This window comes from Malania oleifera, chromosome 2, assembly GCF_029873635.1.
Source record: "Malania oleifera isolate guangnan ecotype guangnan chromosome 2, ASM2987363v1, whole genome shotgun sequence".
Lineage (NCBI taxonomy): Eukaryota > Viridiplantae > Streptophyta > Magnoliopsida > Santalales > Ximeniaceae > Malania > Malania oleifera.
This window is the reverse complement of record NC_080418.1, coordinates 134,989,099-135,014,540: the sequence shown is the minus strand read 5'-3', so window position 1 is coordinate 135,014,540 and position 25,442 is coordinate 134,989,099. Positions and strand designations below refer to the sequence as shown.

The following is a 25,442-nucleotide window of genomic DNA, read 5'->3' as shown; positions in this document are numbered from 1 at the left end:
TCAAGTGAGCACCAACTTTAGGAAGCAAGCGAACTCCATCAGCATCAGTTTTTCCTGATACTATCCGACTCCAGGATTGAATCTCATTACTCTTTTTACCATCAACTCCATCAATGACTGACAGACAAGAACTCAGCAAATGATCAAACCCTTCCCCAAACCTAGACCACCCATCACCTTTGGATCCTTCAGGGACAGACAGAATATCTCCTGCCTCTCCATCCGTGCCCTAATTACAGGAATTGCCCTCCCCTCATCCCATGAGTCACCATCCAATAATCAACAAAAACCACCTGAAAGCTACGAAAACCTTTGCTTAAATTTCCAGCAAGAGGTGAGAACCCCTGTGAGAATTATTTTGCTGCAGCTGAAGAAAAACTAACCCACTAATTTGGCTGCTGATTCTTCTCAAGAACAAACAAAGCTCCAGCCTTACCTATTTTAGCCAATCTCAGATCGAAGGATTTCCCTATTGATCTAGACTGAACAAATACCATGGTCTCAATCAAGACAGTGAGGAGAGTGAGTGAGAGTCCACACGAGACAAAGAGAACCATGACTAACCTCCCAGCTTGGATTTATCTTATGTTTGTACCATTGTACAAGGTTGGACTTGCAGCTTACATCTGCAACACATTCCCCACCCACTTTTAAAACAAAAGGAGAAAAAAAAAATTATGAGACAGAGAGGGGGAAGGAGGGAGGGAGGGAGTCGGGTTTGGATTTTTCAAGGGTTCTAGTTTTCAGGAGATACAAAGAGATTGAAGATTTCTTATTTCTCTTTGTTGTTCTTAGTTTTTTATTTGTGCTTCGTCCCAAATCTTTCTCGGGAGATGTCTTATCCTCCCTCTTGTAAATTTTCTCCCTATTAATGAAACTTTCTTGTGCTATCAGGAGAAAAAAAAAACATAAAAAAAACAAAAAACAAAACCACAATCAGCTTGCATCCGTAGCCTCCCAAAGCCTCTGAAAGAGCTCATTGGCCTTGAAGGGAACCTTAGCTTTTCATTTGCAATCAACAAGATAGAAAGAGGTAGAATCCCACAACTTGGCAGATAAGCAAAAGTATAGATCACATCTAAACTCAAATTAATAGTGCCTAAACTACTCAAACTCTTGTTGATCCTTAACCGCAAAACTCTCTCAAAAACCGAAAAAGGGTAAGTGCATTACAAAAAGATAACCTATCTTCAGAATAAAACAAGATGATGTACAACCCAGTACAAAAACTCAAGCAAATAAAATAACCTATCATCAGAATAAAAGAAGATTATGTTCAAGCCAATACAAATACTCAAGCAAATAATGTTGCAGCAAATGACTTCAAGGAACCACAAAATCTGGTCTCGTTGTTAAGAACAGTTTGATTATGAAGCAGAAGGAAAAAGCGTGCTACTGACCATAAATGCAGCCAAAAATGCACTGCAAAGTTGATGGGAAACTATTTGCAGCCTTAATAGATCGGCAAAAGGTAGACATCAGTCTGGCTCTCAAAGCAAAATTCCCAGGATTAACTTTGGACTCTGGGGCAATATTTTCAGCACCACCAGTACCTGCATAAATTGTGAAACAATAACATATTGAAGATGTGCTAGACAGAGCACAAAGAAAAATAGTCCTCGACAATATCCATCAATTCAAAGTAAAAACTGAATAATAGTATGGGATGGAGTACCAAGTTACCAACCAAAATTCAATAGGAGCTAGACCATACACACACACACACACACATATGCATATATATATAAATGTAAACTAATAGACCACAAAAATTTACCAAATATATTTTCTTCTCCAGACCACCTCCCCCAACCCCAAAAAATAATAAGAAGAAAAAGTAAGAACAGAGATGTTTGTCAATGATTCAACATTAAAGGAGTTCATAAGATTTAAGATGGCCTAAATATGAAAATGCATATATATTTTTTTCCAAAAAAAAAAAAAAAGGCCACAGAAAGAAGCATAGCTCCCATTTCCATACCATTGAATAGTAAAAACAACTTGCTTATTAGGTTTGCATCATCTAAATTAGCATTGGAAGCTGCCTTCTTCAAAAGCTCCTCTCCCCTCTTAGCAACAGGCCCTTGACTTGAACAAAACAGCAATTAAATAACATCATAATCCACAACTATAATGCATGAATGTTTATAAAAATAAGAAAGGATGTTGGTTTCAAAGTAAATACAGTGGGAAATTGAAAAATACCAGTCTGCATAAGCAGCCACATAAAGAGGGTAAACAAACTCAGAAGCCAGTTCCATAGCTTCAACAACATTCAATATCCCTAACTGTTTTTTATACAAGAAAGAAAAACAATAGATTAAGAGACAGAAAAAGGACTACAAGGAGGAGGACAAGGCATGCTCCAGGAAAAAAGACAAGGTCTTAAACTGTTGCAAAATTTTAAATAGCAGAGTATACATCATTAATATAAGAATTACACGATATTACGTAAAAGGCAATTGTCAACCGGATTGACATAGCCATTTAGATTTTCAATTATCTTAAACTTGTGAATCACCTTTCTTGTTAAAAGCACATCACTTGTCACTGGATGCTTCCCTGTAACACGGTTGCTTTGAGCAATTGAAAGGCCTGGTGTGCATCCTCTGGAAAAAATTGATTTAGGAATAAATTTACAATAGACAAGAAAAACTCTGAGAGGATGTATTAATATAATTGCAAATATAGTTCCAGACCCTTGAGATGGTGGAGTGTACAAAACTGCATGAAGGCAAAATTCAAGAAATATCTCACAGCCTGGAGTACCACAGACAGATCTATATCTCACAGCAACTTCATCATCAATTTTACTTGAATGACATTCTCCAATCACCTGAATCCAAGAAATCATTTAAAACCACGAACAGCCCATGTGGCATAGAAGATAGCATAGTTCTTCAGAAATAATGTTAGGTCAAAATTGAAAAAAGAAATGAATCCTAGAAATTTTGAAGGAAAAAAAATTAACATCCTAACGTCTCAACAACTACACCTACGGGTGTTCCCCTCACCTTCATGAAATCAACTACCTCTAATACAATCAATAAAACAACCAATATGTCATACATTAAGGTGACATACATGGAATTGTGGAAGCATGAAACTCCCTGGAAAATCTTATATATCAATAATTAAATGTCAATATGGTCAGGTCACACGTACTTAAAGAACCAACAAGAGCTTTTAAATGAGTCAAAGCTTTCAAATTTAGGCCCAATTGAACTCCTTAGTTATACATTTATTAAAATATATTGCACTACTACCATTCCAGAGACAAAAGGCCAAACTTTCCAAACTACTTACCTTTCTAAAAGTTTCACAAACTTCAAAAGGCACTTCCGAGAGGGAGTTAAAAAAGAAAAGTGAGAACAAGCTGATGAGAGATGAGGCCAAAGCCAGAGTTTAGGGCTATGCCAAACTCAACTTAGAAACATCTGCAATATAAGCTGCACTACCTAGTCCCCACCCCAGCACAACAAAAACCCTCCTGGGCCTCCGATACACAGGTATGTGGCCTCTTGGATGATAATGAACTAGCAACATATCGATGTGTCGTATAAAATTTAAATAATCAACCTATATTAAGAAGACATCAATTAAATAATATATTTTGCACGGTTCATGTAAAAATAATTTATATGGCAAATACTATGCAGCAAGAATTAGAAAAAATGGAATAAAAAAGAGGTCTGCAGGCTATAAGCTTAGTTAAACTGACTTCTGCACCAAAGTACTAAGCAAAGGGTACAACAGTGCACAGAAATTGGGAAAAGAGAAAAGAAATAACAACTTGTTATTCCAGTTGATATACTTAAATGTTAAATCATACCTTTATAATGATTCTTAAGATTATCTCTCGGTGTTGAGAAGGAAGCTTTGAAATGTTGGCCACAAAAATAGGCGCCATGTTTTCCTTTTCCTATAACGAAAGTGTTGGGTATCAGAATCAATTGCAAAAATGCTTCTACGGCAAGCAGCCATTCCAAATTAATTTGAATACAAAAACTTCTCACAACCAATTTCAAGTACCAAAGAAACACACAAACCTCCACACTTATTTGTTCAAAAGCCATCTCAATATACACAATACAGAAGTTCTTAACCATTGGAGCAGCGTCATCTCGCACATACATGCTCCATAATTCTAAACATGGCAAACCAATTTCCTTTTGGTGTTTCAATCGCTTATTCACATGACTCAAGATCTCAATAACCTACAAAGATGATAGCAGAAATTAGTGACATAGAAGATTCAATGACAACACACAACAGTTAACGTACTGCAATTGAAATACCATCGATTCAGAAAAGGTTGGATGTGCAGCAGAAAAAGAAGTTAAGTATGGAGCAATACAAGTAACAAAGGCAGATCACACTTAGCGTTTAAAGCAAGTGAGAAAATTTAGAAATATGCATATCAGTCACTTCATCAATATCTCCAGCCAGCTTTATCTTTCTATTATGTTCCCTTCTCTCCCATTCTTATTCACTGATCAAACGAAAAACCATACTAAATTGTTTCAATTAGAAAACATAGGATCTAAGAAACAGCATATCTTCCATAGGTGCTAGCTAACTTACCAGTTACGAAAGATCTTTTCATTCATTCAGTATATCACTCATTCATCTTTAGTGTTCTCATTTCTACTACATTTACTTTTTGCCTTTTTGGATATATTATTTCTAAGGGTGAGTCCTTCCCCCCCTCCCCTCTCTTTCTTTGGAAGAGCTTCTCCTTTTAAAGTAAGAGCTAGGTACATGTTCTGTAAACAGCTTTTTCAGCTTTCAAAAAGCCTGCCTTTAGCTATTTTTTTTTTTTGGGTGGGGTGGGGGGGGGGGGAGACTTTTAGAAGTTAGAGATTTGGAGCTTCCAAAAGCTAAAAGCTAGCTTTTCCTAACCAATTATTTTTATCTCATGGGTATCCTTAGTTTTTTGAAAATATTACAAAATTATCTACACATTTATTATGTTTCTAAAAATGGCATATCCATTTTGGTCATTTTACACATTTTTTTATAAATGTTAACCAACCACTTTACATAAAAGCTTAAGCTATTAGTTTGTGGCCTAACAACATATACCATGCCTTAACACTACCCTGCACGTGCATCCCAATTGCATGCAGACAGAGAAAAAAACAATGATTAACAGCCATTAAGGAGAACCTAGGACCTCCACGTAACCATGGCTCTCATACCATGTTAAGCAAACACTTCACCAAAAACTTAAGCTGTTAGGTTGTGGTTCAACAAGGAAATGCCTTAACAATTTCAAACATTTCACAACCTTTTTACCAAACATTCAAAATCAACTTTTTTCTTTCTAACAACTCCTTTTCGCATATGCATGCAAGAGGTGGTGGTTGTGCAAATAATTTTTGCAACAACATGAATTAGCTCTTTTTCATCAATTCCTTTTCATTAGTCACATAGGAGAAACAAATAGAGGATACTATCTTGGTGGCTAATGAGGTGGCTGAGGACATCTGTAGGAATAAGAAGAGGGGATTCGTTTACAAAGTAGGATTTGAGAAAGCTTATGACAGAGAGAGCAGGAGTTTCCTCAATAAGGTCTTCATGAAAAAGGGTTTTGGAGAGCGTTGGCATAGGTGGATTAGGGGTTGTTCGTCTATGTTCGGTTTTTTGTTATTATTAATGGTGAACCTAAATCTTGGTTTACTAGTTCACCTAAATCTTGGTTTACTAGTTTGAGAGGCAGTAGACAAGGAGACCCGTTAGCTCCCTTTTGTTCATACTTGTAGTTGATGTTTTAAGTGGGATGGTGGATAGGGCGGTTGATCGAGAATTGGTTAAAGGATTAGGTGTGGGGAATGAGGAGGTGGTGGTTTCTCATCTTCAATTTGCTGATGATACCATTTTCTTTCTTGATAATCATAACCTTTCATTTAGAAGAATTTTGAGTATACTTGATGTTTTTAAGAGAGTTTCTTGGCTTAAAATGAATATTGGAAAAGTGGTTTAGCAGCCCTAAATGTACCCAATGAGAGAACTAGTGATTGGGCAACAAACATCGGGTGTGGTTTATTGATCTAGCCCCTAACTTATTTAAGGGTCCCTGGGAATCCTAGAAGAGCAGATTTTTGCAATCCATTAGTGGAGAGGATTACAAAGAAATTAGATGGTTGGAAGGGTGTCCTTTTCCCTTGTGAGGATAGAATTACGCTTATCCAGGCTTGTCTCTCTAGCATTCCGTTGTATATTTTATCTATTTTCATAAATCCATTAGGGGTCACTAGCAAGCTTGAGGGAATTATGAGAGATTTTAGTGTCTAGTTTGAGGGATTGTAGGGAACATTTAGTAAGTTGTGCAGAGGTTTGTAAGTCTAAAAATTAGGGAGGACGGGTTGGGTCTTGGTAACTTGTTGACTAAAAACACCACTTTTTTAGCTAAATGGTGGGGCCCTTCCCCTTAGAAGATAATTCCCTACGGCTAGAGTTATTTGCAGTAAGTTTGGGTTGGATGGGAATGAGTGGGATACCAATTCTAGTTTGAGAAGTTCTTTGGGAGTCCATGGAGGTCTATTTCCCAAATTTACTGAGGTCTATTTCCCAGATTTACTATATTTTCACCCCTCACTCTAAATTTGTAGTGGTAGGGGTTCCCGGTTTCATTTTTGGAAAAATCCATGGCTTAGGAACAATTCTTTTTCCCCTTCTTTTCCTCGTCTTTTTAGATTGTGCTCTAAGCCACACAAAGTTATCTCTTTCTTTGTGGACAATGGAAGTGGCTTTCCAGTCTCTAGGAATCTTCATTTGGGAGACCTCTAAATGATAAGGATATGGTTGAGTTGTCTTCCTCGTTGTTTGTATTGAATAATTGCAAATTATCCTTGGGTTGGGATGTCCGTTCTTGGTGTCTGGATCATTCGAAGATGTTTTCTCGTAAATCATTCTTTGAATTTTTGACCTCTTCAAACTCTCCCTTTCCCCTTTATCTTGTTATTTGGAAGGTCAAAGTTCCCCAAAAAACTAAAGCCTTTACTTGGTTGGTTGTGCTTAACAAAACTAATACAAATAACATGCTGCAAATTAGGAGACTTTCGAAGGCTCTCTCTCTCTAGAGGCTTGCATGCTCTATCATAGGAATTCCAAAACAGCCTTTCATCTCTTTTGCATTATGATTTTGCATGGAGGATTTGGAATAAATTGTTTGGTTTTATGGAAGAGAGTTGGGTACGCCCCTGTTCAGTGGTAGACTTGTTAAGCACTTCTTTTGCAGGCTTTGGAAGAAGGATAGGGCAGCTCTATGGAAGTGTAGAAAGTATGCAGTTTTATGGCACTTATGGTTGGAAGGGAACGTGCCACTTTTTTCTAGGAAGAAGATGAATTTGTATTTGGTGTGGGAAAAGATCAAGTTTTTGACTTCTTTATGGTGTCTCAGGATTGTAATTTTCAGGGAAGCTAGCTTTCAGGATTTAAATAGGGATTGGAAGAACTAGTCTGATCAATTTCTGATTTTTGTGGTTTCAGTACTTTTTCTAGTTTGTTCCAATTTTTTTTGGAAGACGTCTTGTTCTCCCTCGTAAATTAAATTCCTATTAATGAAATTTAAAAGATAAAAAAAACAATATAGTTGGTCTCATGACTGTCTTATAGAACGCCCCTTTTAATTTTAAAGGCATTCTACAATCATGCAGCACATCCAATTCACCACTTTCCCAAATTTTTTTCAGTTTCTCCTTCAAGTTGCTCAACAAATCCAAGGCACTGAAATCTACTACTATTGCAAATCTTAACCATCAAGTTTAATATTTTCTACATCATTCCTCATAGAATTACTGAAGGTTAATATTTCCTGTACTTTGTCTTATCTCTACTTATCTTAAAACATCCAAATTCTAAAATTTATCTCCATAAAATTCCAACTTAGATTCAACTCCATGTCTAGTCTCATCTATCAAGACAGTGTCGCCTATAAACAACAGATACCATAGAACCTCATTATTCGATAGGGCTACAAGCGAACCAAGCAGCTCATGAGCAGCTTGGGAGCTTGGCTCGATAAGAGCTCATTCGGGCTCGTTTATTACATAAATGGGCAATTCCCAAGCCCAATTTTCAAGCTCAATTAGCAAACGAGCCAAGCCTAAACACGGACAGGCTCAGCTCATTTCGGATCATGTGTAGCTTGATTAGGCTCATTTACTAAGCTTGGATTAGACTCATTAAAAGCCTCAAATAAATTTTGGAGCGGGCTTATTATTATAAACTGGTCTAGGCTACACATGGGCTTGGTTAACCCAAGGCAAATTAGCCCAGTCCAATCCCAAGGCAAAGGGCTAAGAGCCTAAGACACTTGCACGCTGCACGCTTAAGCTTAAAGCTTAATAGATCAAACAAAAATGAAACCTACAGAATGATTCAAGCCTCCACTCCACTCTCTCTCTCTCTCCTCTCCAAACTCCAGTGCTGCCACCATTCTTTCTCGATCTCCTCTGTAGCTTGACTCCACAACCAGAAAGGAAGGTTTGGAGCCTCTCTAGTCTCCATGCCCACCGTCACAAAGTCACCACACGACCTCCTCTCCACATCTCTCCACTGCCTCCGGCCCTCCACAAAGGTCGAAAGCCCTCTTTGTCCATGAATCGTGAGGTGAGTTTTCATGAATCATTTTTTCAATCACTATTTGGAATATTCTTTTTAAATGGTCTAGATCTGGGGGTAGAGAAAGCTCATTCGCTGCAGATAGTATATAGCATATGCTTTTAGATGCTTGGGGGGTATCAATCTGTTTTATATTTGCAGTGTGAATTGAGCACAAAGGATTGCCCATGGAAGCACCAATAAATAGAATTGCAATGAAGCACTGACTTTACTAGACCATTCTAATTGCAGACCTTTTGTAGTGGCAAGGATGCATCAGTAATCTGTTGTGGAGGTCTTTTTAATTGATGGAAGGAAGATTGCATCGCAGCTATTCCCTGCTTTTCTTTTTTTTATTTTTTCTTTTTTTTGAAGAATTGCCCAAACAATTTTTTTATCAAGATGCTGCAAGCCTCAGTTCATAGCATAGATAAATTGATATGCAATGGAATCAATTTTGGGTTTAATTTATTCTGCTGACGCATGACATTTGTTGGTTCGACTTATTTTTTGTTGTTTTGCTGGTCTGGATTTATCTACAAGTGATTATCTCTCTTTCACAGAACCAATGCATTTGCATTGTGTTAAGAATTTAGTTTGTGTAGGTGCATATAATACACTTGTGCATCTTGATGATTCCCGAGCCCAAGCCTAAGCTCGATCTTGCCAATGAGCCAAGCCCAAGCTTGAGCTCAAGCCGACTATTTAATTCTCGAGCCAAGCTAAAGCCTGACCTTCTGAGCTCTAACCAAGCTATTACTATGTCGAGCCGAGCCTGAACATGTTAAAGCTCAGCTTGGCTCATTTGCAGTCCTAATTTTGGGTAAGTTCATCCATAACTTAAACAAAATCGTGCGGAGTCAAAGTAGATCGCTAATGGTACAGACTCAAGCCCCTATACCTTTCCATTAATCTTCCCAATAAATATATAGCCTTGATAGTTGATCTAGCAGACATAAAATTAAAACACTTTTCTAAAACTCCTTTTCTAACCTTAGTCTTTATTCAACTACTCTTTCTCAAAGTTTTATTGCACAACTCAAAAGTCTAATTTATGATAAGTGTTGCAATTTTTGAACATCTCACTCATTTTTAGGTAGAAGTGTAACGATTAGACAGTAAGACCTCATAATTTTGATAAAGAAACTAGTCAACCATATCACCCAATTATCATCTAAACATTTCCAAAGTTTAATAAGGATGCCATATGGTCCAACACCATTTAGGTTTTTCATTTTTTTAACGAATTCATGTACTCTAAACTCTGTATTTCTCCAATTCCTCATTTCACAATTCAAGTTTAGGTCATCTACTTGGTTTTCAATTACTGTGTGTTAAAATAAGTCCATCATCTGCCTTTTATAAAATCGATAACTTGGCAACATAAAGATCTGACAAGATTTGGGTCCTTATCCTTTCGCTTAGCTATGGTTCAGCTAACTACGCATAACCAAAATGAGGTTCTATGATGTATGTAGTTTGCAAGTGATACGTCTTGATAGATAATACTAGAGGAGGAGTAGAATTAATTTGGAATTATGGGGAAAGAATTAGAATCCAGAGTCTCTAACTTTCTAATATAAGTTGAATCAAAATAGAATAAATGAAAAAAGTTAGAATTTAAAGGTTTTAAGATTAACAGAAGCAGGACAGAATATAGAAAATGTAATCTCAGTCATTCTAAAAGGAATGACTGATAAAATATTAAACTTGGTAGTCAAGAAATTCTCAATAGTAATAGATTTCAGCATATTGCATTTTGTATCTCCTTGGATCTATTATGCAAGTTCAAGGAGAAATTGTTGGATGTAATGCATAGAGTTAAAGAGGATAGGGTAAATTGGTGAAGCACTTTAAGCGTGTTGTGTTGCCATAGAATCCCATTAAAATAAGAAGGAAAGTTAGACCAGCTATTAAATATAGATTAGAATGTTAAATAACTAAGAAACAACATATCCAAAAAGCAAAGGTTGCATAAGTGAGAATACTAAAATGAAAACTCTAAAAAATAAAACAAGAAATGAAGACATCCATGGCGAGCCAGTTGACGCGTGCCATCCAGCAACTTCAATTCTCGATCCCCTAAAACTAATATATAGGCATATAATGCTAGAGAAATAATGAAACTAAATTAAGAAATCTAACCAAGCCAAAATATCACTTCCCAAATGATAACAACCTAGAATCTTAAATATATAACCTAGAATCTTGCTTCCTAAATAATAATATCCTAGAATCTTGAAGATATAACCTTCATAAAATTACCCTAAATAAAACAAACGAAAATATAATAAAAAGTAGGAAATTATCCTGTTCACACATTGTATCATTCTTGCCCAGTTAGAAAGAATTCAACATGTCAACCTTGAATTTTAAAAATTCAAAGGATGAAGAATAGAGACCACAAATAAGCTTTGAAGGAGATCAAGGCAAATTGCTGACTTCAAAATGTAGGATTGTATGATGACAGAGCTCATGGAGTTGTCGTTGGCAAAATTACTTGGAACAATGAATTCAACAAGCTGGGGTTCATGCTCCCAAGAAAATGATTCTTCACTCTCAAGTCTCAACAGTAGCTTCCTCAACTACCTTAACATGTGGTGCCACCCACTTAATGCATGACCAACACCGAACAAAATTAATTCTCAATTCCAATCTCCTCAACACTATTACAGAGGAGCCTTTTATATAAACTTACAATGCTTGCAAAAGAAGGAAACTGATTTAAGAAACCTAAAATAAATTAAAATATTAGTTTCCTAAAAAATAATAACCCAGAATCTTGCTTCCTAAAATAGTAATATCCTAGAAACCCAAAATATATGAACCTAACAAAACTACCCTAAATAAAAAAATAAAAATAAAAACTAAATACGATTAAAAAAAAAGGAAAGTAAAATAGATACTGTTCACATGCTACTTGTAGGCATCATTTACCACGAACCCTGCAAGTTTAAGTGAAAACTCACTTACAACTCTGTCAAACACTGACAAGCTGACAACTATGGCGATCTGAGTTGAAATCGGGCAACCTTGTCAAATAACATTGATGACCATGTCAAATCATAGTTTGCTCTGATACCACTTGATGCAAGACCAATGCCCAACAACTTCAATTCTTAATTCCCCCCTCCTCTAACTAATACTGGAATGCATAAGGGCCTATTAGGAGGCTTACAATGCTTGGAAGAGAAGCAAACTAATTTAAGAAACCTAAATGAACTAAGGAGCCATTTGGTATCACCATCGAAAATTATGAAAATGAAAACTAAAAACAAAAACTAAAAACTGAAAACCAACAAAATGGTTTCTTAGTTTTTCTAAAATTAAAACAAATTAAAAACTTGATTGAGCAAATGCCATTTTTTTGTCCTTGAACTGGGAAAAATTAAAAATTTTGATCAAAATAATATAAATATAAAAAAATGCAAATTAAAAAAATATTATAGTAAAAGTAAAAATATCTATTATAATTATTTTCCTTAATTATTATATTTCAAAAATCGTTTTTCATTGCTACGAGAACAATCTTATTATACATGACAATTAAAAAATATTAAAAATGGTTTCTAAAAAGACTCTCATCATTGTTTTTTCAAATTTTTAGAAATGTATGGCTATTTTTATTTTTAATTATATTTTAAATTCACGTGGTCATTTTAGTTTACTTTCAATTATAAATTATGTACAAAATGAATTATTTAATCCATAAAAGTTAATTATAGATATTAAAAAGTATTATGGCAATAGGTTGTCAAAACAACTGAAAACCCATAAAATCTTGTTTTCAATTTTTTCGAAAACAACTAAAAAACAAAAGCAAAAAACTAGCAAGATATAAAAATGCATTGTCATAATCTATTTCTCGTACAAAACAAAATGGAAAACAGAAATGATACCAAACAGCCCCTAAAATACTACTTCCTTAAAAAATAATGCCCTAAAATCTTGCTTCCTAAAATATTCTAGTATATTGACGATATGACCCTAATAAAAATATCCTAAATAAAACAAACGAAAATACAATAAAATTAAGAAGGGAAAATAGATCTTACAGGCATAGCACATATGGAACATAAGATAATGGAAAAGTGGTTAAGGTGATTTAGCCACTATTGATGCAAATCAATTGATGCACTGATGAGTTTGTTGTTATTAGTGACAGCAGGAGCAGAAGGACAGACATAAGATAACTACGACCAAGATAGTGAGAAGATTCTGTAGAACTACAATTTTTTGGGGATAATGTCCTAGATCGTGCCAAGTGGCAAAAGAGAATTCATGCATCTAACCCTACGTAGTGGGGCTTAAGGACTTTGGTATTGCTATATCTTTGTTTTATATATTCTTTAACTAACACGTTTTTGTCCTCACTTTTTATCGATTTTTTATTGCCTAAGTCCCCCGTTTTCTTTCTCTAACCCTAGCAAAACACATCTTTAGTGTCTAATATTTAATTTATGTTTTGAATATCTCCTTTATATTAAAATATAGATACTACAATGTTTTCCTCCATTTAGCTGGCATTATCTTAGTCCATATAAATTTTATTAAATAAATTAGTCAACCATATTGCCCCATTATCTCCTAACATTTGCAAACTTCAATAGGGATTTCGTCCAGTCCAACAACTTTTCCATTTTTCATCTTTTTTAAATCATGCATAACTCCATGGACTCTAAATTTGTGAATGTCTCAAATTTTTTAGAACTTTCCTCATTTTTCAATTTTTGTGTTTAGGCCTTCTACTTGGTTTTCATTAAAAACTTTCTTTTATATCTTCTTCTTTAGCCAACACACTGTTGTCCTCACTTTATACATTTTAGTAAAAGAAGAATTTCATTAATAAATTAAGAATATACAGCCAGAAGAATATAACATATCCATAATAGAGTGTAGAAAATCAGGAAAAAAAAAAAACAAACAAACAAAGAAACAACCTGAAAAACTTTAAAATAAAAACGAGAGAGAGAGAGAGAGAACAAGCTCAGACTAACAATCCAACACATAATGCCAATCGAAGCTCACCCCCTTAAAATTCCCCTACCCCACACACCAAAGAGAAGCCAAAGAAAGTATCTTTTTTCCCAAACCAACAAATCTGATGACTTTTCCCCTAGAAAAATACGCGCATTACGCTCTATCTGCAACCCCCAAAAGACTGCAAAAAAAGCACATTTCCAGAGCACTGCCTTTTTTTTCTTGCTTCCAAAACCTACAAAAGAAACCGCCAAAAAAATCCTCCACTGCCTCTGAATTCACCCAACATTCGCCTAAAATACCAAATAGCTTATTCCATACCCTCCAAGAATAAATCATAATGAATGAACAAGTGTCATGCAGATTCTGTACAATTAAAACAAAGAACACAGACGTCTGGAGATAGAGCCTACAAAGGTCTTCTAATCTAGAACAAGTTATTGGTATTAATTCTATCAAACGTAACCAACCAGATAAAAGCCTTGATTTTAAAGGGGACTTCGGCCTTCCAAATGGATCTATAAAGAGGAAAAGATAAATTAGACCTATTCAGAAAATCATAAAAAGATTTGCAAGAGTAACTCTTGAAGGATCCAAAGACCAATACTGAGTATCCTCATTTAAAGAAAACAACAGTTATTTAACAAGACTAACAAAGAGGGTAGCTCAACCAACTCCCTATCATTTAATGCTCTACGAAAGTAGAAGGCAAAGGACCACCTAGATCAACAACAAAAGGAGAAATGGAACCATCATGCATGGTCTTAAATTTCCACAAACTTATCGAAATTTCCAATTTCAGTCACCCTTGGAATCGAAATGGCAGTCGATTTCCTTCTTGCATAATTTCCGTCGAAATCTCAACCAATCATTTGAAATTTATTGAAATCTCGAAATTTTAGCGAAACTTGTCAAAATTTTGACTATACGATGAAATTTCGTCAGAATTCAAATGAGAAATTTAGGAGTGAAGTGAAATTTCTATCCTAATTTATTTTATCGAAACAAAAGTTCATTACAAGTGCTTTTGAAATTATATGAAAAAATAAACTTACAGTAATATTTTATTTAACCATTCATGTCTAAATTATCATTATTTGTATAATAAATTTTATTTAAATGATTTATGAATTTCATTTGTATTAATTGAATATATTTAATGTACATTATCTTGCAAATATGTTTGATACACAAACTATTTTACAACTTTTCTACCTCATACAAAACTTAGATGTATTTAATTTGTAATGTATTAGTCCTAAAACTTATATTATTATGTTTTTTAATCATTTCTAAAGTTTCACAAAGAATCCCATGCTTTACTATGAATTTCTGTTATTTTTTCAAATCGAAATCAAAATTTTCGTCGAAATTTCCGTAATTTTGGAGCTTCGAAATTTGAGTCGAAATCGAAAGTTAAGACCTTGCCATCATGTCTAAGCTCAAGCGAAAATGCGCAGAAAAAAGTGGACAAACTACATTCCCCAACCAAGGATCTTGCTAAAAACTTACTAGCTCTTCCTACCAGGAGTTTATTAAGTGAATGAAGAGGGGATAACTCTGAGAAATAGCTTTCCACAGACTCTCCAAAAAACATCTAAATCTCAAATTAGTATCCCACCCATTCTCTTCTATTCCATACTTACTCTTAACAACTATATGCCACAGAAAAAAATTTCTAGGAGAAACCACAAAAGCCATTTAGCCAAAAGAGCAGTGTTTTAGACACCAAGTTTCCAAAACCCAAACCACCCTCCATTTAGACCTACCCACCACTTCCCAACTTACCATATGATCCCTAAAACCCTCTACCCCACCACAAGAAGTCCCTCATTATCTTCTCAATCTTGCTAGCAAGTAGCAACCCCCACCGAAATCAAAAAAATTGAAAGAAAGTAAAAAGCGATATTTGAAAAAACAAGCTTGGATGAGCATAATTCTACCATTGAGAGAGAAAAAAGCACCATTCGACCCCATCCAATCACTCAAAAACCCTTTCCACAACAAGACCCCAAAAGCTAACAAATCTAGGTTTACCCCAGAAGGAACATTTAATCTAGCCAACGTCTCAAAGTATTTCTTTCTTTAGCTTGTGCGAATTTTTACATGCCTTTCTCCCCATTTTATTTAAAAAGGGCAGCCCAATGCACAAAAATCTCGCATGTGCAGGGTCCAGGAAGGGGCAAACCATGATGGATCTATAATATGTAACCTTACCTTACATTTTTGTAAGAGGCTATTTCCACACCTTGAACACATGACCTCCAAATCTTGAACACATGACCTCCAAATCATACGGAAAGAACCCTAACATTGCGCCAAGGTTCTCCTTCTCTCCCCATCTTTAAGTTCAAATTCATCAATAGCTCCTTTCGCATCTTTTCTTGCCTTTATGTCTTTCAAAATTTCCCTACTTCCACATTGTTGCCATGTGTTAAATTACATTCTTTTTTATTTTAACTACCTTCTAGATGTTCTCACCCAGCCACCAACTCTCCATTAATTTTTCATTAATAAAACCTCTCTTTATTTTAATCTTACTTTGTATTCATTAAAAAAACCTCTTTTCCTGCATGCCCAATAGAAGTAGCCATGCCATTACAAACGTTCTTGAAATTATACCACAAAATTTGTTATGGTCCATTTGGATGCAATGCCTAATTGAATGCACCCATTGCATTTCACATAACATTATAGCTAAAAAAATTATCATCCCTAGAGTCGCGAAGACAATGGCAGCCATCTCATCCAAAAAATCAAGAAGCAAAACAAAACAAAACCAAAAATAAATAAATAAATAATAAAACAAAAAACAAAAAATTGCATGAGAGGTTTAAAAAAATGCCCTTTTAAGAAAATCTGAAAATGGTTATATACAACCTAGAGAGGAGTGAAGTTTTTCATGTTCTTCAATGGTGGCCATTCAAGAAGAAAATTGTTCATGCCATGTTCAGTATTGACTGCATGCAGTAATTCAAATTCAAGATGTCCCAGCTGAGCCTCAATAACAAGCAAAAATCTAGTCTATGTTATATGATGTAGTAGCTTCAAAGTCATTCATGACTATCACAAGTATTTATTGAGAATTTGCGAACTATTTTTCAGAAACTCCCATACTGTTTTGACTTATTGTGAAATAGCGACGCATTTTCCTTCTCTTTGAGTTTTAACATACATTGCATTTACGGCCACCAATCCACTTCCAAATGCTTCAAATAATTTCAATACTCAAACGAACAATTAAATGCTGAATAATTATCAAACCCCAATTTGTTACTACATTCCCAACCAAAACAAGATTCAAATGAAAAACTTTAAGATTCCAATACTATCAAGACTTCCACAAATAAATCACAATAACATATAATATTCTCAATTTCAAGCGACAACAATCGAAAAGGCATTTGAATTGATTTTGATATGACAGCAGCAACCTGAAGGCAATGTTTGACAAACAACCCCACTTGGTTTCGAAATCAAAAGCTGCATATAATAAGAACCAAGGAAGCACTTCTAAAATCCTAACCGAACAGTACCAATTTATGCTTTTCCACTCAGGGAGAACTAAAGAGAGAGAACCTTTTTCCGGACGGCCATGGACTGGGAGGACAGCGAAGAGATGGAGAGGGGAAGAAGCTTGGAGAGCAAGGGTTCGAGCTTGGAGTCATCGCAGAGAGCCAATCGAGTAAGCATTCGATCCAGCATTTCTTCCACCTCTTCGTCCGATTTCTTCCCCACGGAAGGAGAAGCAGCAGCTGATGACGATTCCGCCATTGTTCCCTCCTCTTCTGTGTATTCTTTTCCAAGGCAACGACTCCGAAGATGATGGGCGAGAGACTCAGTAGTCCGTCTACAGCTTGCTTTTATATTGCTTGGAACTTTGAACAACTCGCGTCTTCCCTTTTCTTGCCGTCGGTATTTTTAAAGATTACAATTGAGAATTGTTGTAAAATAATACTGAATAAATAAACGGGATAATCAGAAAGTGATGAAGACAAACAAAAAATAAATAAATAAATAATGAGATCGAATTTATATGGTTCGGTTTATACTTACTTCATGGACGGATGATATCAGTAATCCACTATGTTAAAGATAAATTACAACAGTATCTGGGTTTGTACAAATTTCTCATTATCTTATCTTATATTTCTTAGTTTTTGTGTATTTTTCTTCCCACGCTCTGCTCTCTGCTCATTTTGTTTATCTTATGCATGCATTCTTCTCTATGTATGCACTATCTCATTTCTTATTCGTTTCTCATCTTTATATAACTGAGGAGCAGTTAGTGATGGTTTAGATTTATTATCATAATGGAGGTAGGTGTATGATAATGGATGAGAGAGAAGAGGAATGAGGGAGACGGGATAAGAGAGACGAGGGAGATAGCTGGGGAACTGATAAGAGGGAGCAGGTGAGAGGTGATTGTCAGTCATGTGATTGACAGTCACCATACTTTATTTTATAACACTCCCCCTTGGCTGTCAATCATACATTCACTCCTTCTGCTAAAATCTTTAAGATGTCTCATTTTGATAAGATGTGTCGGTCTCTTGAATGTTATAGTTGGCAAAGTCTTGGTAAATAAATCTTCTAGATTATCACTTAATTGGATCTGTTGTACATCTATATCGTCATTCTTCTGGAGTTCATGCATATAGAAGAATTTCGGAGAGATATGCTTTGTTTTGTCACCCTTTATGTATCCTCCTCTTAGTTGAGCTATACATGCGGCGTTGTCTTTATACAAAATTGTTGGAATATCCTCGATTGATTGAAGACCACAATTTTCTTGAATATAAGAAATCATTTATCTAAACCACACACATTCTCTACTAGCTTCATGAATAGCTAGTATTTTAGAATGATTGGAGGATGTTGTTGTAATCGTCTATTTCACTGATTTCCAAGATATAGTAGCTTTTCCATAAAGAAATACATACCCAGTTTGAAATTTAGCATTGTGATGATTAGATAGATATCTAGCATCTGCATATCCTACTAGTTGAGATTTGGAATTAAACGAGTAAAATAGACCCAAATCAGATGCACCTCTCAAATAACGTAGAATGTATTTAATTCCATTCCAGTGTCGCCGAGTAGGAGCAGAGTTATATCTTATTAGTAGATTCACAGCAAATGCAATGTCAGGTCTTGTACAATTTGCCAGATACATCAAAGAACCAATAGTACTTAAATATGGTACTTTAGGACTAAGTAATTCATCCCCCTCATCACAAGGTCAAAATGGATCTTTTTTAACATCAAGTGATCGCACCATCATTGGAGATCCCAGAGGATGAACTTTATTCATATAGAATTGCTTCAATACCTTTTCAGTATATTTAGATTGATGAACAAAAAATTTCACCATTTAAATGTTCAATTTGTAGGCCAAGACAATATTTTGTCTTTCATAAATCTTTCATCTTAAATTTTGTCATTAAATAATTAGCAACTTTAGTAAGCTCTTCGGAAGCCCCAACTAAATTCAAATCATCAACATAAATAGCAATTATAGCAAATCCGAATTCTGATCTTTTAATAAAAATGCATGGACAAATTAGATTGTTTATGAATCTTTCTTTCATTAAGTACTCACTTGATCGATTGTACCATATGCGCCCAGATTACTTTAATCCATATAAGGAACGTTGGAGTTTGATTGAATATAAATTACTAGGTTTTGCTTCAGGCAACTCAAATCTTTTAGAGATTTTCATATAAATTTCACTATCCAACGATCCATATAGGTATGATGTTACTACGTCCATAAGATGCATGCTCAGTCGTTCAGCGACTACTAGTCCAATTAGGAATCTAAAAGTGATTTCATCCATTAGGGGAGAATATGTCTCCTCATAATCAATTTCAGGTTCTTGTGAGAAACCTTGTGCCACAAGCCTTACTTTATATCAAGTAATTTCATTATTTTCATTTCGCTTGCGCACAAATACTTATTTGTATCCAACAGGTTGGACATTTTCTGGTTTCTGGACTACAAGTCCAAAAACTTTTCTTTTTAAAAGAGAGTTTATTTTTTATGTGATAGCCTCTTTCCATTTTGCCCAATCACTTTTGTATCAACATTCATCTACAAATTTTGGTTCAGGATCTTCATTACTTCTGGTAATGTCAGTAGCTACGTCATATACAAATGTATTATTGACAACAACTTTATTTCTATCCCACATTTCTCCTATGTAATGTATTGAGATCTCATTATTAGTTCCAAGTACCTGTCCCTTTTCAAAGGATGTCTCTTTAGGAGTTTTCTCTTCAAGAGATTCCTCTACAGGAGGTCCATTTTCAGGAGGAGATTTCTCTTTAGGAGATTCTATAATAGGGATTTCATTTTCAGAAGAAATGAATTTGTGAATGTTGATTGGGTTACTTACCTCTACACCTTTTCTTAAGCATTTACAGATTTCAATTTTTTTTCTGGGAGTCTTATCTTTTGTACCAACAGGCCTTCCACGCTTAACTTGCGACTTAGATTTATTAGCCGGTTGTAGTCCTTCAGGGACATCAATATGCGCTGGAGTATTTGCAGCAGGTATATGAGATATATGAGATTTTAGTATTGCCTTAGTATCTGCAAAAGAATCAGGTAATTGATTTGCAATCCCTTTCAAATGTATAATCTTTTGAACTTCAAGTTCACATCGATTTGTACGAAAATATAAATGAGATAAACTCATGGCATTCCATGTGATTTCATGTTGTGCTTTAAGCACTAATTTTGCAACCCCTAATGTAGGGAATACCGTTTCATCAAAATGACAATCTTGAAACTGTACTTTAAACAAATCACTTGTTAAAGGTTCAAGATATCTAATAATAGAAGCAAAATCAAAACCAACATAGATATCAAGTTTATGTTGAGGACCCATTTTAGTTCTTTGAGGAAGGGCAATAGGAACATATACTGTACAACCAAAAATTCTTAAATAAGAAATATCAAGTTGTATGGGCGAAAGATTATTGTAAGCAGTTGGTCTTATACAAACTAAACATGCAGCATAAAGAATAGCATGTCCCCAAACATATATGGGCAATTTGGTTCTCATAATCATATGTCTAGCAATAAGTTAAAGTCTCTTAATAAAAGATTCGGCTAAACCATTTTGTGTATGGGTATGAGCAATAGGATGTTCAACATCTATTCCAAGTGACATGCAATAGTTATCAAAAGTTTGGGATGTAAACTCACCAGCATTATCCATACGAATCGATTTAATTGGATAATCAGGAAAATGAGCTCGTAATCTAATCAATTCAGAAAGAAGTCTAGCAAAAGCAACATTTCAAGTAGAAAGCAGAGAAACATGTGACCATCTAGTAGATGCATCAATTAAGACTATAAAGTATCTAAATGGTCCAAATGGTGGATGTATTGGTGTGCATATATCACCATGAATTCTTTGTAAGAAATTGGGTGACTCAAAATTTACTTTCGAAACAAATGGTTTGACAATTAATTTCCCTTGAGAGCAGGTAGTACACATGAAATCTCTAGACAAAAGAATCTTCTGGTTCTTTAGTGGATGACCATATGAGTTCTCAATGATTCTTCGCATCATTACATATCCAGGATGTCTAAGACGATCATGCCAAAGTGTGAATAACTTTAGGTCATTGCACTTCTGGTGCAAGACATTATATGATTCAACTATTTTAATCTTTGTATAATATAGTCCAGAAGATAAGGTTGACAACTTTTCTAAAATTTGTTTCTTCTCATAAATAATGGAAGTAATGTAAAGAAATTCTTTACTATCTTCATTTGTGGTTTCAATATGATACTCTTTGAGTCTTAAATCTTTAAAACTTAACAGATTTCTTATGGATCTGTTAGAATATAAAGTTTCATCAATTTGTAATAAAGTACCAATAGGTAACTTTATATTAGCTCTTCCGGAGCCTTCAATCATATTTGCAGACCCAGATATTGTATTAACATTTGTTGATGATATTTTCAAATAATAGAAATCTTTTCTATCTCGAAGAATTGTGTGTGTTATAGCAGTGTTAGCTAAACAAACTTGTTCCATAAACATCTTAGGTTCGTTCAAAGCTTTAAGACAATTTTCACTACAACAAATATTTTAAAAACTCATTACTATAATAAAAGCAACAATTTATCAAAATATAGTATTACTTACTATGTCCTAAAATATTACATCATTATTTTCATCTGGGTTTACAAGGAAATCAGCAATATCAAGATACATAGAGTTGGACTGTTCAGTATCAAGGTCCATTGGAACAATATTATCGGCAAAATTTGTTTCAATTTCTTTACTCTTTTCCTTTTCTTTTATGGATGCTTGGTATAAATCTACCAAGTGTAATGGGCCAGAAAATTTTAATGGTTAAATAATTAGGAAAATGATAAATGGAACGGATAAATAAGGAATAAAGGAAAAAAGGAAAAATTTTGAAAGAAGGGAGCAGTAGACCTTGTCGATGAGTTTCATGTCCTTGTTGACGAGTGTTCTACTAAAAATTGTCGACAAAGTTCAGTTCCTTGTCGACAAGAAGATCCCGAACAACAAATTTCATATTTTAAGACTCGTCGACGAATGAATCTCCTCATCAACAAAGTTCTTCTGTGACTCGTGTTGACCTTATAGGTCACACTCGGTTTTGATAATGACAAATACTTAGGTATTTGATGGTTTTCAAGTGTTTGTACAGGCTTAGATGAGCATCTCAAGGAATTTCTCACACCCCACCTCATGCCACTTCTCTCTCTCTCCCCATTTACTCGACCAATATTTGGCCGATTGTAAAATGGAAGGTACCGTTGGATTTCTAACTCTACCACCGATATTTATACCAGAGTGGATTTGTCATGGGAGCGGCGTAGGTACCATTCCTAGGGTAAGACAACTTTTCCCTAATTTCTTAATTTCTTTTCAAATTTGCCGCTGTATCGACGATCAGACACCACCACATGATCCTAGTCACGATTGTCATCATTTTGGCGTGAGTAAATTTTCAATTTGGGTTTTCTAAGCCCCACTCCAAAGCAAGAGTGGGATTTGGGGAATTAGGTAAATTGGTTATATTTGAGGGTATAACTATTTATTTAGAATTTATGACCCTAGGAAATATTAAAATAGTATTTTATTTAGGGTTAATTTAATGGAATTAGGATTTTTGATTCAGGGTTCGGGAGAGCGCCACAGACATTTTTCGGGATCCTGTCGGCGTAGTTCAGGATTCAGGTGAGGGGAAAAATATATATTAGACCAGATTTTTAATGAATTTAATGGAAAATGAATTATGTTATATATACATGTATATGTTTCGGTATGGGTTTAAAATGCCAACCATTTAAATTATGATTTTCGAGTCTAAGGTCGTTTTATTAGTTATGTATATGTGAAAATGAACTGATGAAAATGGAAAATATTTTCAAAATAATCATGTAAGAAATGAAGGTATATTTTCAGTCAATAAACATTAAATATTAGTTGGTTTATTTTATAAACAATATATGAATTTTACTGCTAAAATGTGTGGCATGAGTGGATAGTAATGTTGTTTGAACATATGTTATATGTATGAGATGCAAGCTATGTAAGAAATGCACTATTAATGAAATGTTATAAGGACCATGTTGCTTGTATTTGATAATGCAACCATGTATGCAATGACAGCTAAAAGGAGCTGTACGATAATTGATGACAGCTAAAAGGAGATGTGTTAGTAGATTCTAATGCATATCTATGTGGACTAACTGATGTACATCTAAAGAGCAGCTATAGTATGAGTGAATGAAATGAAAATGGAATGAAATGGCAATGAAATGACAATGGAATGAAATGTGAAATATGAATGATGTAAATGAGAATGAGTCACTTAAAGTGAAATGAAATGAAATGTTAAAACTATGAATATGAACAGATGTGAATGGTTGAATAATGACAGAAAGAATAATGTATTATGATATTAGAAGTATTTATGCTAATAGAATATGTTACAACTAGAGCGAGGCATACTCTTCGCACGGGGGCTTGCTGAGAAAAGTGAGTGCGCTAGTAGTATCAGATGTAGTAGTAGACTGCATAACACACTAGGGCAGAGGGAACTTACTTATATGGGCAGGTAGATTTTCCTATCCTTGGGGCCTTCGCTGGTAAACCTTTGTTTGAACTGTTTGAGTACGAGATCAATCTAACACTAGAAGGTTTACTGAGTAAGGTGAATGCTCTGGTATGCTTCAGTAGTGACCTTCGGGTTGCCAAATGTATCAGAGCATAGGGGTGCTATTTGTGTGGGCAGATAATCACCCCTATCCTTGGGTAATCCCGTGGGTTAAATATTTTGCATGTGATTGATTAAGTTCAGAGAATGATTTCAGAAATTATGTTAACGATTTTCAAATGTTAAATACTATGTTGTTATATAAACTCATGTTAGTCACACACTGTTTTTAATATATATTGTTTCTTCCCTTACTTAGATGTGTCTCACCCGAATACAAATGTATTTTTTTTCAGGACCTCCTCAAGATCGAGCTTAAAGAGCTCAAGGTTTTATAGCATTTTTGGGAGATATAAGAAAAAGGGTATAAACATTTTAATGATGTTTTTTTGGGAATGTAAATATTTTATGTTTTATGTCTTCTGTTTTAAGGTTGATAAAAAAGAATGGTTGTGAATACTGGATGTTTTTGGGGATATGTATATATGTTGAATACAGGTGGATGATTAATTTATTATGGTCGATAGACAGGTATAGGAAAACTCTAGTATTATATCATTGATGATTATATTTATATTTTTCGCTGCGTATTGATTTATGGATTATCAGGATTTTATCAAGTATAATGCACCGAATTAGGTTTAAGGGTTTGGGGCGTTATACATCACCTGTTGGGTGACGCTGCGCAGTACCGCCTCAGTATCTCCAGCTCTTATACTGGAGGGTCCTGCTCTATCACCCTAGTATTCGTACCACTGCTCCCTGGGTCCATCCTGAAAAGACAAAGAACACCATTTAAGGACCCTATCTCCTATATAAATCTAATTTATTTCATCTTATCAAATTCTCATATTCACGATTAACAATTCTCCCTGATCTTAATTCAAAATCAAATCCTATAACCTAGACACACGACCCGACAATAGTTTACTATGACTTTCCTAAAATCGTCACCCTAGGAAAGACACAGAAACCACCACGAAAATCCTGTGCCGAAACTACATAACAAAACCACAAATCCTTTCCTATACTCTGGTATTGCTTCCACTACACTCTAAAGTCTACAAAACCTAACAACCTAGGTTCTGATACCAAACTATAACGACCTGATTTTTCATGCCCTTTTTTTTCCTACATGAATTAACTATAAAATTTCATTGTTCTAATACCTTTTAATATAAATTAAACCATCATCACTGTAACGACCTGCTATTTAAATGAGTTTTTTTATTTTTTATTACTATGACATTTAACATGCTCTGATACCATACTGGATAAACCCAATCATCAACTTAAGCAGCGAGAAGCAGAAATCACATAAACATAACCATATGTAAATATATACAATACCAGAATACTAAATTGTTTCCCAAAAATATACATGTGCGACTATTTCCCAAAATACCCTCAATTGGGCTGGGACATACAAAAATACTCCAAAAACATACTCACTATCTACTGACAGGGCAGTACTGAAGCCCCTCTACCTACGAGTCTGATCTGCTCGCCTACCTGGATCACCTAAAAAATGTTGAAGTAATTGGGATGAACCAACGCTCAGTAAGACGAAATATGCTATTACTAGTGTGTGGCAAAGAGTTATAATATTATGAAAATCTGTTTCTATAAAATCATGTATA

The 25,442-nt window shown here is 34.8% G+C and overlaps 1 protein-coding gene across 1 annotated transcript in view; it reads right to left on the bottom strand.

Moving 5' to 3' along the window:
- LOC131149465 (uncharacterized) overlaps positions 1-17,477 on the bottom strand; it is a 137,642-nt gene extending 120,165 nt beyond the window's left edge. The window contains exons 1-8 of the mRNA XM_058099917.1: positions 17,167-17,477; positions 4,050-4,217; positions 3,833-3,922; positions 2,700-2,836; positions 2,522-2,609; positions 2,206-2,288; positions 1,982-2,088; positions 1,401-1,553 (exon numbers count right to left, since the gene is read on the bottom strand). Coding sequence (XP_057955900.1) covers positions 1,401-1,553; positions 1,982-2,088; positions 2,206-2,288; positions 2,522-2,609; positions 2,700-2,836; positions 3,833-3,922; positions 4,050-4,217; positions 17,167-17,361 — 1,021 coding nt within the window. The 5' untranslated portion in view covers positions 17,362-17,477. The remainder of the gene's footprint in view (positions 1-1,400; positions 1,554-1,981; positions 2,089-2,205; positions 2,289-2,521; positions 2,610-2,699; positions 2,837-3,832; positions 3,923-4,049; positions 4,218-17,166) is intronic.
- Positions 17,478-25,442: the final 7,965 nt, after the last annotated feature.